Source organism: Arachis hypogaea, chromosome 4 (genome assembly GCF_003086295.3).
Source record: "Arachis hypogaea cultivar Tifrunner chromosome 4, arahy.Tifrunner.gnm2.J5K5, whole genome shotgun sequence".
Classification (NCBI taxonomy): domain Eukaryota; kingdom Viridiplantae; phylum Streptophyta; class Magnoliopsida; order Fabales; family Fabaceae; genus Arachis; species Arachis hypogaea.
In genome coordinates, this window is record NC_092039.1 from 35075570 (window position 1) to 35093407 (window position 17838).

General features: G+C 32.9%; 1 protein-coding gene across 1 annotated transcript; it reads right to left on the reverse strand.

The window, feature by feature from the left end:
* Positions 1-7829: 7829 nt before the first annotated feature.
* LOC112796660 (uncharacterized) lies at positions 7830-11694 on the reverse strand. The gene is made up of 4 exons (XM_025839223.2): positions 11207-11694; positions 9194-9542; positions 8907-9095; positions 7830-8234 (listed from the first exon to the last, which is right to left on the reverse strand). The coding sequence occupies exons 2-4, from the start codon at positions 9422-9424 to the stop codon at positions 8151-8153; spliced, it is 504 nt and encodes a 167-aa protein (XP_025695008.1). The 5' UTR covers positions 9425-9542; positions 11207-11694; the 3' UTR covers positions 7830-8150.
* Between the last annotated feature and the right edge of the window lie 6144 nt (positions 11695-17838).

Below are 17838 nucleotides of genomic sequence, written 5' to 3' on the forward strand. Positions count from 1 at the left end.
AAATAAAAATAAAAAATTTGAAAATATTTTGTGAAGATTTTCGAAAAAATTGAGGAGAGAGAAAGTGGTTAGGATATTTTTTTGAAAAAGATAATAAAATATTATTATTATTATTATTATTATTATTATTATTTTAAATCTTAAAAGGATAAGATTTGAAAAATTTTGAAATTGAAATCTGAATTTTTATAAAAAATTTCGAAAAAGTAGCTTAAAAATAGTTAGAAAAGATATTTTTTTGAATTTTGAATTTTATGATGAAAGAGAAAAACACACAAAAGGCACAAGACTAAAAATTTTTAGATCTAATGCTCATTGTTTTCGAAAATTTTGGAGGGAAAACACCAAGGAACACCAAACTTAAAAATTTTAAGATTAAAACATAAAGAAGACTCAAGAACACTTTGAAGATTCACAAGAACAAAAGAAAGAACACCAAACTTAAAATTTTTAGAAAACTTCAATAAAATTTTCGAAAATTATAAAAAAGATTAACAATAAAACACAAAACTTAAAGTTTAGCACAAGATTTAATTAAAGAAAAATTATTTTTGAAAAGGATTTTAAAAAGGAGATATCCAATTGCCAAGAACATAAGCCAACGCTCTAGCCAACTGAGCTATAAATGTAACGTGTTTTAAAGATGTATTATTTTTATAGATAAAAATAAATTTTTTGAAGACTAATGTTTTGAAAAAGTACAAGAAAAATAAGAAAAGACTCAGAACAAAACAAACTAAAGATCAAACAAGAAAAATTGACAAGAACAATTTGAAGATCAAGGAAAAACAAAGAACACTAGTTCGAAAATTTAAAAGGGAAATATAAAATATGCAATTGACACCAAACTTAGAACAAGACACTAATTCACGAAAAATTAAAAATTAATAAGGACAAATAATATTTTCGAAAAATTTTTGAAGAGAAATTAAAGAACTCAAATTTAATGACTCTATAGCATCAATACTATATTCCTAATCTAAGCAACAAAATAAATCTTTAGTTGTTCAAACTCAAACAATCCCCGGCAACGGCGCCAAAAACTTGGTGCACGAAATTGCAATCACACTTTTGCAATCTGCACAACTAACCAGCAAGTGTATTGGGTCGTCCAAGTAATACCTTACGTGAGTAAGGGTTGAATCCCACGGAGATTGTTGGTTTGAAGCAAGCTATGTTTATTTTATTATTCTTAGTCAGGAGATCAATTATAATTATCAGTTTGAATTACTAAAAAAATAAAAGAGCGTGAAATAACTACTTGTTGTGCAATAATGGAGAATATGTTGGAGTTTTGGAGATGCTTTGTCTTCTGAATTCCTGTAATATAACATTCAACTCATGCAAAAGTGCAAAGTTCCTTCCATGGCAAGCTCTATGTAGGGTGTCACCGTTGTCAATGGCTATTTCCCATCCTCTCAGTGAAAATGGTCCAAATGCTCTGTCACAGCACGGCTAATCAGCTGTTGGTTCTCGATCATGTCGGAATAGAATCCATTGATTCTATTGCGTTTGTCATCACTCCTAACACTCGCGAGTTTGAAGCTCGTCACAGTCATCCAATCCCAGAATCCTGCTCGGAATACCACAGACAAGGTTTAGACTTTCCAGATTCTCATGAATGCAGCCATCAATTCTAGCTTATACCACGAAGATTCTGGTTAACGAATCTAAGAGATACTCATTCAATCTGATGTAGAACGCAAAATGGTTGTCAGACACATGTTCATGGATTGAGGAAGGTGATAAGTGTCACGGATCACCACCTTCTCCATAGTTAAGCGCGAATGAACATCTTAGATAGGAACACGCATGTTTGAATGGAAAAACATAAATAATTGCATTAATTCATCGAGACGCTGCAGAGCTCCTCACCCCCAACAATGGAGTTTAGAGACTCATGCCGTCAAAGAGTATAAAATTCAGATCTAAAAATGTCATGAGGTGCAAAATAAGTCTCTAACAGTTGTTTAAATACTAAACTAGTAACCTAGGTTTACAGAATATGAGTAAACTAAGATAATTGGTGTAGAAATCCACTTCTGGGGCCCACTTGGTGTGTGTTGGGGCTGAGACTTAAGCTTCTCACGTGCCTGGGCTGTTTCTGGAGTTGAACGCCAGGTTATAACGTGTTTTTGGCGTTGAACTCCAACTTGTAACCTGTTTCTGGCGCTGGACGCCAGACTGCAACATGAAACTGGTGTTGAACGCCGTTTACGTCATCTATCTTCGCGCAAAGTATGGACTATTATATATTGCTGGAAAGTCCTGGATGTCTACTTTTCAACCCAATTGAAAGCGCGCCAATTGGACTTCTGTAGCTCCAAAAAATCTATTCCGAGTGCAGGGAGGTCAGAATCCAACAGCGTCAGCAGTCCTTTTTCAGCCTAAATCAGATTTTTGCTCAGCTCCCTCAATTTCAGCCAGAAAATACCTGAAATCATAGAAAATACACAAACTCATAGTAAAGTCCAGAAATGTGATTTTTGTTTAAAAACTAATAAAATTATATTAAAAACTAATTAAAACATGCTAAAATCTATATGAAATTACCCCCAAAAAGCGTATAAAATATCCGCTCATCAATCAACTATAGATGGATAAGAAACTTTTGAGGCCTAGGAAAAAAGGAAGAAATGGTTTTATTTCTTAGGCACCACGGTGGGCGCCAGTTGTTCTTGCATGGTCGAACTATAAATCAGCAGGGGTATGTCTCGTGTTCCGATGGATGATTTTGAGCTTTCTCCTTTAGTAGAGTTATACCTCGGCTTGAGCAAAACAAAGGGGTGTGGGTACTTACAAAAGGCACTCCGACGTTCAAGTTAGTGAATGGATTATCAAATTATACTCATGTCTAAAAGTGCCTTATCTCCCCTGGCCTTTTATAGAATGGAGTATCTTATGATTGTATTTTGAATATTCTCCTTTTAATAAAAAATAATGATGTATTGAGACATTTTTATTTGGATGACCGTTTACTGGTAATCGATCTTATAATATCTATCGGAATTATAGGATATGGCTGAATTATTACAACCATATCATTAACAAATTATTTTTTAATGGTCAATTGTATAAACAAGTTTATATGTTTCAACCTCCTCACTTTGTTAGCTCTAACAAAATTACATAAAACACTTTACATACTGAAACAGGCACAAAATCTGACTTTCTATTTGTTCGATTTTCTTTCTTCCTCTCAGGACTGATCGAGGAATTTGATAAAGAATGGGCCAAAAAATTAAAATTTTGTATATAATTAAATATATATGTTAATTAATTTGTTTTTATATAAGAAAAATGTTAATAAATGTTTATCAAATAAAGAAGTAGTTATCTAAGTCCTTATAAAATTATTATTTTGGTTTAAGATCTGATAAAATATAAAATTGATTTATTCTTTATTTTTTAATTAATTTATTTTATTAAATATTGATGTGATAATAAATTATATTTTTATATTTTATATGATAAAAAATATGACATGAAATAATATAAATCAATTATTCTAATAATTTTGTTACATATATTTAAAATATATTTATGAATAAAAAACAATTTACATATATAAATTATTTTGAGATTAAATTTATACAAATATAATTTTTTAAAATAACTTATATTTGTCTTAAACCAATTCTACGTAAATTGCTACATCCTACCACGGTTTAGAATTTACATATAATTCGTCACGAAAATCGATTGCAGATTACTTTCAAAAACACAATCATAATCCGCTACATTTTATCATGGATTATGAATAAATGGTCATGCATAAACCGCTAGATGCTGAACAAATAATAAAGTATAATCCGCTAGAGGCCGTCGTATGGAAAGACTGCCGTTGGAATTAAGTCACATACATATTTCATTTTAACAAAGTTATTGGTGACTCATATTCACCTAATTCTTCACTGATTTTCTTGAGAGACAATGTTTCTATATGATCCAGTACGTAATCTGCGATAGTCTCTAGTAAATTATATTTTATTATTTTTTCATAAACTACAACAGTTTCTAGCAGTTCATGCATTGCTATTTATTCATAATCCACGATAGAATATAGCGAATTATAATTATGTCTATTTAAATATAATTTGCAATAATTACATGTAAATCCTAACTGTGGTAGGGTATAACGATTTACATAAAATTGATTTAGGACACGAATGTAATCTGTTTTAAAAAATTCTATTTGCATAAATTTAATTTTCAAATGATTTATTTATGTAAATTATTCTGAATAAAATATATAAAATATATTATTTTATTGAATTTACTATTACGTTATAATTTTAATACCATGCTTCCTCTTATATAAATACTTATATACGTAAATGATATTATGATTGCAGAAATGATAAGGCTGAAATTTTCTCTAAAAGACTTTAGTCTTTTAGAGTTTTGAGGAAGGTCTTTTAGGGTTTTGAAGTTACATCTATTATCTATTATATATTACTAATTTTATTAATGTGTTATATATTATTTTTTATTATAATTGAAATTAAATTTTTCTTTCTAAAATTAAAGAGATCTCCTCTCCTCCCTATCTCTTTCTCTATTTTTTTTATTTCTTCATCACTTTATCTTTCTTATATATCATTATTAATGACTTATTACAAATTTGACAATCAAATGTATAATATGACATTCTCTAATTGTATTCAAATTAAATTAAAATTAAAATTAAAATATAACTATATTATATATTATATATTATATATTACTAATTAATTTAATAACCAAAATGTGTCACATGACACTCTCTTATTTTCCTTCTAAAATTAATAAACTCCCTTCCTATATTATCTTATATACTTTTCTCCTTTTTTCTATTTCTCTCTATCATTCCCACTTTATATATAATTTATAATTTATATTAGTAATTTGACAAATCAAAATGTGTCACTAGATATTTTTTTCATTACAATTACAAAAAAATCTTTTAAAATTAACAAACTCCATCTCTCATTCTTTGTTATCTTTCTCTCTCCTTTTTCTCATTCTCTGTTTTTCTCTACCTTTTTGTTCTACAAAAAAAATTAACAACATAACATAATTCAAATAAAATATATTATTATTATTATTATTATTATTATTATTATTATTATTATTATTATTATTATTATTATTATTATTATTATTATTATTATATGCATATTTTTTAGGATTAAGTACAATTTTAGTCTCTAACATAGAGGTCAAAAATTTTTTTCGTCCCAGCCTTTTTTTGCCTACAAAATGCTCCCAAAGATTTAAGTTAGTTTTAAAATCGTCATTTTTACCAAAATCTTAATTTATTACCAAATTATCCCTAATTAAAAAATATATATACAAAAAAAGAAAAACGGGTTAAAGTGCTGGGGAACGGAATCACACGCACGCACACGCGTGCGGGGTTCAGGGGTTCGAAGAGGGAGAAGGGAAGGTGGGGAAGGAAAGGGGAAGGGAATCCGCCGTCGCTGCTCGTCGTCGTTCGGTCGCTGGATCTCGCCACTGCTCCTTTGAGCTCAGCGGAGGTGCTCAATGGCGGTGGGTTCTGGTTCGAGGCAAGAGCAGGAGAAAGCTTAAGGGGTTTTATGATGGTGGGTGGAGGAGAGGTCGACGGTGATGGTAGAGTTCAAAGAAGATGGTGCGAACTGGAGGTGAGTCGAGGGAGGAGAAGAGGGCTTCGCGCTGTAACGGTGGCGCTAGGGTAGCGCAAAGAGAGAAGAAGAAGAAAAGGGTGGCGGCGCTGTGATAGCGGATCAGCCAGGGGACTGTGAACAGAGGAGAAGAGAAAAGATGAGAGAAAGAAGAAAAGAGAAAGGAGTGTGGTTCGGGTGGCTCACTGGCTTCTGCTTCTACTTCTGCTTCTTCCTCTTCTGCTTCTGCTTTTATTATGTTGTTGATTTCTGATTATTGTTGCTTCTGATTGCTTCTGCTTCTTGCTGATTACATTGTTTCATTGTTGTTATTATTGTTGTTGTTCAGCTCGTGCTCCTGCTTCAGCTTGATTACATTGTTTCATTATACAGATTTATTGATCCATTATCCATTTTTTTTAATGTTTATTACATTGTATGATTATTGTTGCTTCTAGTTCTGCTTCTGGTTCTGATTCTGTTTCTGCTTGATTTTGGGGAAGAAGGGGAAGGGCTATTTTGGTCTAAATGACGGTTTTAAAACTAAGTTAAACCTTCAGGATGATTTTGAAGGCAAAAAAAGGCCGGGGACGAAAAAAGTTTTCGGCCTCTAGTTAGGGACCAAAATCGTACTCAACCCTATTTTTTATTTTGTTTTAAAATTTTACTGCTTATCTTTCTAATCTATATTTTCAATTTTTTTCTTCAAATATTTATTACATATAATTTAAAGAGAATACTAATGTTGTGATTAAAAGTTAGTATCAAGATTTAATTTTTTTTAAAATTAATTTTGAGTTAATTTTATAACTATAAGTATATATTTTTTTATGCTAATATCTAATTTTATTTTTATATATATAGAGAAAAAAATATTTTTAAATAGTAAACATAAAAATTAATTATTTTTCTTTGTGTAACAGACTTAACACCTAATCAAATGTAAGAATATACACGTTAAATTCTTTTGAATTTTAGATAACGAATGTTAAAATTAATTATTATTAAAAAATTAAACTTTTTCACATGAAAATAATAGCTAAAAATCTTATTATTTGATTTTTTTTATTTATGGAGACCCTGTCTTCTTAGCTGGTGGGACTTTTGTCCCCTACGACCTTTTTGTAAATATAGTTTAATTCTATAAATCTTTTGTAGGATAATCTATAATGCCAAAACAAAATAGAAGTAATTTTAAAAAATTATATTCCTGTACTGTTATAACAAATAAAAATACTAGTATTTACTAAACATGGGACTGCATATTTCTCAAACTAAGAACATGATTGATTTACTCTTGAAACTGGAATGGATAAATCTTAGTGTAACTACACCAATGTTCTCTTCTTAGAAAATTATTGCACAAAGGTTTAAGTTTTTGGATAAACTTACCTTACCTATATCTATTGCTGGTGGCTTGCAATATGCTAACCTTACACGTCCTGAAATTGCTTATTCAATGAATCGTGTATGTCAATTCATGCAATAGCCGCTACAGCAACATTGGACAACTATAAAGAGCAACTTGTGCTATTTATGTGGGCTGTTCATTTGTCTGATGGTTTACTTTTATCTTCTGTTATTGACTTTAGAATTCTTGCCTTTTCTGACATTGACTAAGCTAATTATTTGGATAATGGAAAATCTACTAGTGGCTTTTGTGTTTTTGTTGGCTCAAATTTGATTTCAGGGTCCAACAAGAAGCAGGATAAAGTAAGCAAATCCTCCATAGAAGCGAAATATGACTGCTTAGCAGATACCAATTCAGAAATCATGAGATCCAGAAGTTGTTTTGTGAATTGCACTTCACACCTTTGGTTGTCCCCATCAATTTTGTGATAATCCGAGTGTTGTCCTGCTGTCTAAAAATCTAGCACTGTATTGCATAGTAGATCCAAACACTTCGAAATTGACTTGACATCTTCTCAAATTGCATATGTGCTTACAAATCCTATTACACAAATAACTTTTGAACGTTTTCAAGAAAAGATTCAGTTAATGCAGTTATGTTAGTTATAGTAGTTACTTGAGTAGGAAAGTCTCCTCTCTATGAGCCCATATATATAAGCATGGTCTCTCTGTAAACAATACAATAATAATAAACTTTCCCTATTAATCATCAATTGGAAAACTCTCTTTCTCAGTTATGTTTACAGTTATAGCAACTTCAGGTTAGTTTCATATTCCATAGTATGAGAACATATGTAGAAGTAGAATAATTATATCTTATTTATATGAAAACATATATAATTACATAGAAACATAAAATCCCCTCAATAATTCATATTTACCAAACAATTCTATGCAATTTTCCTGGGTAAAAAGGAAGATAACTAAAGTAGTTATTATGAATTGCGACAATTTTATGCCATCACAACAGAGCATAAACCACTCTTTATATCAAATGTGTTTGGCATAGGGGGCTGAAATACAGTATAAAATTTAAAGGATCAACTCGGTGTCAGGCTAATGGAGATTGAACAAAAGAAAGGGCAATTAGAAGACAAGCTTAAAACCCAGGAGAAGTTATAAAGAACCGTGTTTCCCACACTCTTCAGCTCTAGTAACACCATCCATGAGAACATCAATTGTCCAATCCTTCAAGTCCTCCTGCACACACCATGTGAGAAAAAATCAGCCATAAACACCGCTGAACACAGAAATAAACAATCCAATGCAGAGTCATAACATTGAGTTAAAATTCAAAACAGTGACTAAATGCTCCCATGTAAAAAGGCAAAATTCCTTTAACACATTATCTAAACCTAAGCTAGGGCAGTAAGTGTTAAATCCCAAATGGGCAGCCTTGCTTTATCATGGGAACTAATGACTAGCAATCTCTCATTGCACATACTTGTTCTTATAATAGGTTCCCTTGTATCATTTGCAAGCATATACTTTACAGGTCAAATATATAGGATATAATGGATCTTGGCACACCAGTAAACATGCATATAACATGTTTGGAGATCCATTGGGAGGCTTAGAATTTATTTTGAGAAGTTTGCAAGTCTCAAAATCAATTCTTGCATGCACTGCCAATAGAATTAATTTGGGGAGAAGTGAGTTTTTTTTTTAACCTCAATCATTTTACATCGAAATCAATTCTAACTAAATCAATTCTACAAAAGCATACACTGGTTTCTCACAGCCACTACTTCAAAGAATATGATTGGCATACTTAGCAAAATGCATTATCCTTCCATCAAATTAAACTCATATGTACTTGTAAGATAGCAGAATCAGAAGTAAAAGGTTTATATAAAAATGTAAGTTGCATACAAGACGCAAGGGTTCTCCAGTTCTGATTCTCGCATTAGGGCGGGCAAGCTTGGACTCAAACGGGGTCCTAGGCCGGAGTTCTCGAACCTTGTCCCACTCCTTGCGGCTCAGCATTCTCACACTTCCCTGACCAGCTGGAGCATGCTTGATCTTCCGCTCCAGCAACTCCTGGGCCCTTGATTCATCATACTACCAAGCGATAATTCACTCAGTAATTTTATCAAACAGGTAATGTGCAAAACCATCTTCAGGCATGATTAGTGCAACGGGGTCATATATATGGTTACCATCATGAGGAGCTTGGCAAAGACTACGATGCCAACGGCGGCGACAACCATGGGCATGGTGGCGGTGTCGAGGTACGACAAGTTTTCGGGAACTTGGACGATGAACTGTTCCTTGCTCTTGGGCTTCCTCGTCTTCCTCTTCTTCTCCAATTCCAATGCCTTCTTCTTCAGTGTTTCTGTTGGGCCATCGTGCCAAAGCGTGTGCATCAATCTCTGCCTAATTATGTTCATTCTTCATCTATTCAATCACAACCACGTACAGCCAATTTTGTGTTTTTGGATGACCAACGACAAAGTCTGACCGAAAGGCAGAGGCTGCAGTGACGATGTGACTGTTGTGATCAAGGCTCTGAAAACCAGATCGGTCATCAAACCGTTTTAGTCACTGGTTCATTGTTTTATTGGTCTAACCGGTCTAATCGTGATTCAACCGGAAAAACCGTTCCATAATAAAATAATAAATAAATTATAAACAAACATCCTAAATATCTTTCAAATTTAAAACCCTACGTAAAATATCACCAACTAAATATAATTAATCATCAAAATATGCAATAACTTGCTGCAAATTTGTTGACAATTAACATAATTATACTTCCATTCAAAAATAGCTGGATTGAATTACAATGCACAAGTTAAAGATAGAGAATATTGTCTTAATGTAGCTAAGTCAAAAAAGTGAAACAAAAAATGATAGTGTTGCACAATAAAGACACAACAGAGCCCGAAACAAACACACAACACAACAGAGGCTGAAACAAAAACACAACAAAGCCTGACACAAAAAGAATCCAACACAGAGGAGGGGTAGCAAGTCGGCGGAGATCAAGAACAGAGACAGTGCAACCAAACAATGAAAACAGAATTTTGTTTATATAACAAAACAATCAAAACATGAATCATACAATCACTAATTGCAAATTTTTTCTTCATAAGAACAGAACAATGAAAACATGAAGCATATAATAAATCAAAAGATCACCAATTGCAAATCTTTTAATAAGAACAGAAGTTAGAACAGTGAAAAGTGAAGAAAGATTAGTAGTTTTCAACCCAATTTTAACAAAGCTCATCACAATGACTAACAACAAAAAAAAGCAATGAAGGAACAGTGAATCAATAACATAGGCAGTGCAAATTCAAGAAACTTTAATAAAATTTAACTACAGAAACAGACAGTAAAGAAGTAATAGAGTTATCAATTTAAAATTTATCATCAAATACATTCAGTGAGCAAAACCAATCAACCAAGTACTGACTGGGCATTCGGAAAAAAAAAAGAATCAAAAGAACATTTAAATCACAGCAAAAACACAACAATAACAGGAACATTTAAAACAAAGCAACCCAAAAAAATCTAAAAATCACCATTGCTGAAAACAATGATTTGATCCGTGTATGCTCAAAGAATTAAAAGCTAAGCTTACAGGAAAGTGAAGAATACCAAAACCAAGGAACCTTCAATCACAGCTTAAATCAAGAACAGAAAATCACAACAAAAACAAAAAAATTAAAAGTAACAGAAGAACAACAGAACAACAACACAAGAACAATTAGCAAATTAACAAATTCACAATAACGGTTAAAATTTAACAGAAGAACACTAATGCAAGTGGAATCATCATGCTAATATGTTTTCTGCAAAGATGCTATTTGTGCAGCTAAAATTTCCTAATTACTAAGATCCAATTATTCTAATTTCACATGCAATCAACTTACTAAGTTTCTAAAAGTTAGAAATTATAAAACCAACCAGAAACATGGTTAAAGCATTTCATAAAAAATGTTGAGTGCGGTGAAATTAAAACAAAATAAGAGAATTCAAAGCTTAATATCAATGTGATAGAGAAGAGAACATAACTATTGTAACTTTAATTCAGTCTATGAAATAACCCAAACCACTACCAAATCAAATAGTTACTTATTGTAATAGAAATCAGAAGTTGCAGAGTTTGAAGCAGAGTATTGGTGTTGTGTGAGTGTATTGTCTGGTGGCGGGTTTAGGGAACTCACGGCGGCGACAAAAGAGAGCAGTTCTACGGCTAGGTGGAGCGCGCGGGTTGGTCGCAGTGTTTGAAGCAGAGCAACGTGGCTTCCAGACGAACACGAATGCGAACTCGAACGGTGAACGGCGAGCGAAAGCGAACAGTGAACGCCGAGCGAACGTGAACGGCCAAGAACGCGAACGAAGACGACAGCTGAACGAAAACGCAAACGTGAACGGCAAACAAACGGCGACGGAAGCGCGGCTGAGCAGACAAAGACGACGGACGCCGAGCTGGAGGAAGCAGCCGCGATTGGTGACAGCGAACAGGGGTTGAAGACTTGGATCACGAGGGAAGCTAGATAGACGGATGGATGGCGAACTTTAACTTTGAGTGCGACGGACGCGGCAGTATGCCACTCCTTGCGGCGGTGGTGTAGGCTTACAGTGCTAGCGATTTTCGGCTGAGGTTGTGATTTTATTTCTTTCTGAATGAAAGAAAGAAAGGGGGAAAGGGAGAAAGAAACGAAGGAGCTTCCATTTTTGTGTAAACCGGGCGGGTTCCGGTTCGATCCAACCGGTGTCCAATTCAACGGTTTTTCACAGATTTTCTAAACGACGGTTTTACGTATCTGACCCAATCGCTAATTGAACCGGTCCGGTCGACCGGTTCGATCTGATTTTTAGAACATTACTTGTGATTAGCAGAACTTATGTTAATGATGATGATTTTTCTAGCCTTTTTAATTTGAAAAAATTTCACTCTTCTCCTCTAAAAGATATTAAAATGACATTTTTTTTCTTTTTTTTGTAAAATATACCTTCTTATTACTTATGATTTTTTTTAAAAAAATAATCTATTTAAATTTTTTGTATTAACTAACACTAATTTAACCCATTTTAAAAAAAAAATAAATTATTTTTTACAAAAATACCTTTTAACAAAAATTTTATTTATCAAAATATCCTTTAATAAATTATTTGTTACCGATTAAGTTGTATTTTTATCAAAATATTATTTTAAAAACTTTTTTAATGATTAAATTATTTCTTTTCTAAGATATCATTCAATAATTTTTTAATTATTAAATTATAATTTTGGCAAAATTTTTGTTAACAATTATTTTTATATTTTACTATTAATTTTTTATTTCAATATTATTATTTTAACGTTAAATAAAAAAATCTTAACACTGTTAATATGTATAACAATTAATATTAATAAATAATTTGTTTTCATAGAACTATTGAAAATTATTAACAACTTTATTAAAACTTAAAAATAAGTCAAGATAGATAAATCTAAAATTTAAAAAATTAATATTTCATTCTTTCACATCTTTACAAAGCAAGTTCTTCAATAATTAAAAAAATTACTAAAGGGTATCTTAGAAAAAAATAATTTAATCATTAAAAAAAATTTTTAAAAAGTATTTTGAAAAAAAATGCAATTTAATCAATAGAAAGATAATTTGTTAAAGCACATTTTCGTAAACAAAATTTTATCACAAAAAAATCAAATTTCTGTTAAAAGATATTTTTGCAAAAATAATTTAATTTTTTTTGAAAAATGGGTAAAGTTAATGGTAGTTAACACAAAAAAATTTTAAATAGATTAAAGAGGGAATTTTTAAAAGTTATAAGGAAGAAGAGTATTACTTTTACAAATAGAGAGGAGGAGAGTGTTATTTTAGCATCTCGATAGTAAAATTTTCTCTTTTAATTTTGATATTGGGATAGGAGTTGTGTATAGTGTGTTTCTTGGAGTGCAGGGTGAATGACGAGGATGTGATGGCTGCATGGAACAAATTGGACAATCCGATTGCACAAATAGAAAGTACACAAATTGAATCATCCTATTTGCGTATTGCAAACCACCCATCATCCATGCAGCGCTTCCCAAGCCCCTGCTTGTATTTCCGTGAACAACCCCAACCATCCCTTTTTACTCTCACTCATGCCTCACTCAACATTCTTCTCCCTCCCGCAACTCCACCTTCTTTTCTCTTCTCTCATTGTTGCGGTAGAAATCCGTATATGAGGAAAAAATTGCCACCATTAAAAACCGTCCTTCAACAATGCCAATGAGACGAAAAATAAAAGATGTTAATCGTCCAGAGCTTTACATTGTTAATTATCTTGATCATCTTAATTATGTAAATTTTTATTATTAAATATTTTGATTTGATAAAAATAATAATGATAATGTTAGGGATTAATATAAATATTGTAGTAATAATTATTAAGATTATAAGTATGATAAAATAATTATTATTAATGATTAAAAATAGTTAGTAAAATAAAATAAATTTAGAAGATATTTAAAAAATTATTGAATTAATTATTATTATTATGAGTATATTATTTATATATTTAATTAAGAATTAATGACTTGTTATTGTGTGTTGTTAGTTAAATAGTTATTTGATATGTTTGTTTAATTTATTGTGTTGTACTAGAAGTGAAAATTTTAAAATTGCTTAAATATAATAATTAATCATTCTTGATTTTTAGTTAGTGAATTAATTAAGATATATTATTATTATTGTTATAGTATCATGAAAAATAAAAACCGAATAAATTTAGTGTAATTTATGTAACACCCTACCATACAGAGTCTTATGCTTAAGTCATAATTCAGAGATGGCAAGGTATTACGACCTCTAAAATAAAAAATTTAGTACGTATAGTAGTATGAATGATTGATTATAAATAGGAGCCTTTGTAGAAAAAGGGGTAAACAAAAAACAAACAAAAAAAAAAACGCAACTCAAAAGCGCAACACTCCGATCGATAACGTAACGAACAAGGATAAACCAACGTGAGATTATATATATACAAAGGAGTGTCAAAAACAGGAATATCAAGACTCAAGATCCGGCTGCGAAGATAACCGGTCCGAGCATAACAATATATACATATGATAAAATAAGGAAAACCCCAAAGGAAACCCAAAGGGACACAAATACATAAAACCTATTCTCCAAAATCTCCCATAGGAGGAGTCATCACAGTCTGTATTATTAAATGGAGATAAAAGTATCTAAACAAAACATATAAACCAAAACATAGCCCCAAGAACAAAGGATCTTCGCAATAACAGAAGTCTCCAGCATGCATCAGCGGGACACCTCACGTCCTGCATCTGAAAACCACAAAATCCGCATGGGTGAGAACCAGAGGTTCCCAGCAGGTAACAGTTTCCACATATATAATACATAATAATAGAGGAAAGCCAAAGGCAATCCTAGAGCTTCCTCCAGATAATATCAAAGCTTATAAACAAGCTAAACCATATAAGGGCATCTGGCTAGAGATTCTTCAGTCTAACTAATACTTCCCTTTCCAATTCCTTCAGACCTCCCAACCACCAGCAGGAGTATAATATAGCAAACACAGTTATATCAAACAAGGAATATACAAATAGGAGCAAGTAAGACATTTAGACAATTAGCAAGTTATATGCAGTCAAATAGGCAATCTCAAACAATTCACATAGTATGCATATGATGAATGCCTGTCCCTAGTGGCTGATGATATCATCTGTCGGTTATAGAGCCAACCCGACAAGTCCTGGTAGCTAACCATCAGACTGTCCCTCTGTCATGCATCCCCAACTCGAGTTATACTCGTCATAAACTTGATCATAATCATGATCTATATCCATCACCCTCACTGGTGAATATATACGGGGGCGAGCTCATCCGGGTCTTTCACAGTGCCCGGCCACACTTATGACATAGGGTCAGAAGAGTACCAAGTCTCAACCTGGAGCACGTGGTGGCTAGTCACTGCTACTACCCAGGGAAACTCGTAACTCCGAGAGTGGAAGTGCAAATCACAAATATCAATAATTCAGCATAAACATGCATGAATTCTCATCCATGGATCAACATCCATATCAGCCATCCGGCTCACGGTTAAATCCATAACCAGCCAATATCCATAGCATACACAGCTATTCCGGCTCACGGTTCAATCCAGAACCAGCCCATTCATAAACAATTACGGCCCTTCGGCCAATGGCATAACAAGCACTTCCACCACCATCCTCCACATCTCACATATTCATCAATGATCCTCAATGATAATTCATTTTACCTTGCTTCACTCGCAAGTTACCACATCCACTAGCTCCTTCTCTCATAGCTAGGCATATCATACTGATTTAAGATATAAGTGGTGAGTTCGGAGGCTTAGAAGTATGAAATTTGGCTTTTAAAACTCAAAAATCAACTTTGAGATGAAAACAGGGCCACGCGTACGTGCACTCCACGCGCATGCGTGGATGGCCTTAAAAACTCATCGACGCGTAAGCGTCATGCACGCTAACGCGTGGATACCAAACTTGCCCATCGGCGCGCACGCGTCAACCACGCGTACGCGCGGGTGTTCTCGTGCCCCAGGCACAACACCGGCACAGTTCTGGCATAACTCTCTGGAAAATGGCTGGGCATTGGGTGCAGCACAATCGGCGCGCCCGCGCACATCACGCGTACGCGTGGATGGCACTTCTCGGAAGATCGGCGCGTACGCGCCAGGTGCGCCCACGCGCAAGGGGTCGTTCTGCTAAAAATTTTCTAAGTTAAAAGCTGCAGAATTTCACAGATTTACACCCCAATCTTCCAACGGACATAACTTCATCATTTCAAATCGTTTTTCACCCGTTCTTCGAACGGCATGGACATCCCGGATCCAATTTCATTTCTAAACAGATTTGGTACAAAACGGAGATCCGTAGTCCAAGTTATGTCCCGTCAAAGTATGCCCAAAAACCATATTTTCATACAAAACCACAATATGCCATTTTCAAAACAAACCATTTTCAACTCTTTCCAAAATCAACCAAAACATGCCAATTTCATCCCTTTTCTTTGAAATCAATTCAAACGTATCAAATTCAACATCAAGCCTCCTCAACTCACACATTGACACATAACCCACAATATACAAAATCACTATATCATCATTTTATCCCACTTCACCCAAGTGGCTCAAACTCAAGCATATTGACATATCATATACTATTCCTCATGCCAATTTTCAACAACACCAATTCCAACAAATCATTATTGTACACAATCAACATCATACTCACCATCAACATGGTTCAACCCACAATTCAACCATAACCAATCATCAAGCATATATCACAACATGCATATTTCTCATACATCATACCACCAAGGCATCAATAATCATCATCACATATATGACTACATCATATATCTCAATCATTTAACAACATCAACCATTCAATGCCTATCTTAGGGCCTCTAGCCTAAGTATTTCCTACCACATTACATATTAGATACGGGAAACCGAAACCATACCTTAGCCGAATTTCCCAAGCTCCACCGGAGCACTTCCAAACCTCTTATCCACAAGCTCTCAAGGCCTCAAAACCTCCAAGAACAGATTTTTCACCACCAAACCCTTTCCAAGCTTTTCAATATCACCAATCAAGCTCCAATATACACATATACACAACCTAAGCCACAACCATCATACCCATACACAACATCTCAAAACCCAAACATCATAAAATCACAAAATACACTAGGGTTGAGAATCTTACCACACCCAAGATCCAAGGAGACAAGATTAACCTTCTCCTTCAAGAGAGTTGGGTCCTATAACATCAAAGAACCCAAAATCTCAACATTTCACCCATAAAACTCGAAAATAGGGGCTGAGATTTCGAACAGCAAGGTGTGGCTTACCTCAAGATTGATTATATGGGTTTTGTAGAGCTCTCCGCGGTGAACGCGTGGCCGCAAACGGGGCGGCAATCGGAGCTCTAGATCAAAAGTTATGGTGGTTTGAAGATCAACCAAGGGAGAGAACTTGAGAGAGTGTTCTTCCTCCCTTTCTTTCTAATTTCAGCTTGTGTGTGTAACAAATGAGGAGAGAGAGTGCTGAAAACTAGGGTTTTGGTTAAGTTATGTTGGGCCAAGGGCCCACTTTGGGTCCAATTGGCCCGGTTTGGCCCGTTCGGTCCAATCTTGGTCCGAATTCTATAAAATTGGTACCAAAATTCTCGTCTCAATCTTCTCTATCATATTTAGCCACAAAAATAACATTTTGGGCTTTCTAGAATAAATTCTCATTTATGGGTTAATTAGCCGTTAATTAACCGGGTTTTACAATTTAGGTAATAAACTATGTTAGTAATACTAAATTTTAAATATGAACTTAATAAATTATTTATGATTATTGATAAATTTGGTGATATATATATATATATAATAATAATAATAATAATAATAATAATAATAATTTAATTGAGGTGTTTAATACTTTTTAAAATTATTCTGGTTATATAAATAGATAATAAAAAATAAGAATTATTATTACAAAATAAATAGATTTTTGACATTAGAAAATATAGTTTTAATGTATCTAATAATAATTAGATTTATATTTTAGTTTCATTTAAGGTTTATTGATTATTATTAGAAGCTAATAAATATAAATGTGAATTTTTTGTAAAATAGATTTAGTATATTTTGAGTAGTTAATAATATAATTGTTAATATGATTATGTTTTATTGGTTAGTGATAATAAAAATTTGATTTTGTTAAACTTAATTTGTTAATTGAATATGGTTATCTATGTTTAATGTGATATATGGCTACGTTTTATAAGGTTTACGGATGT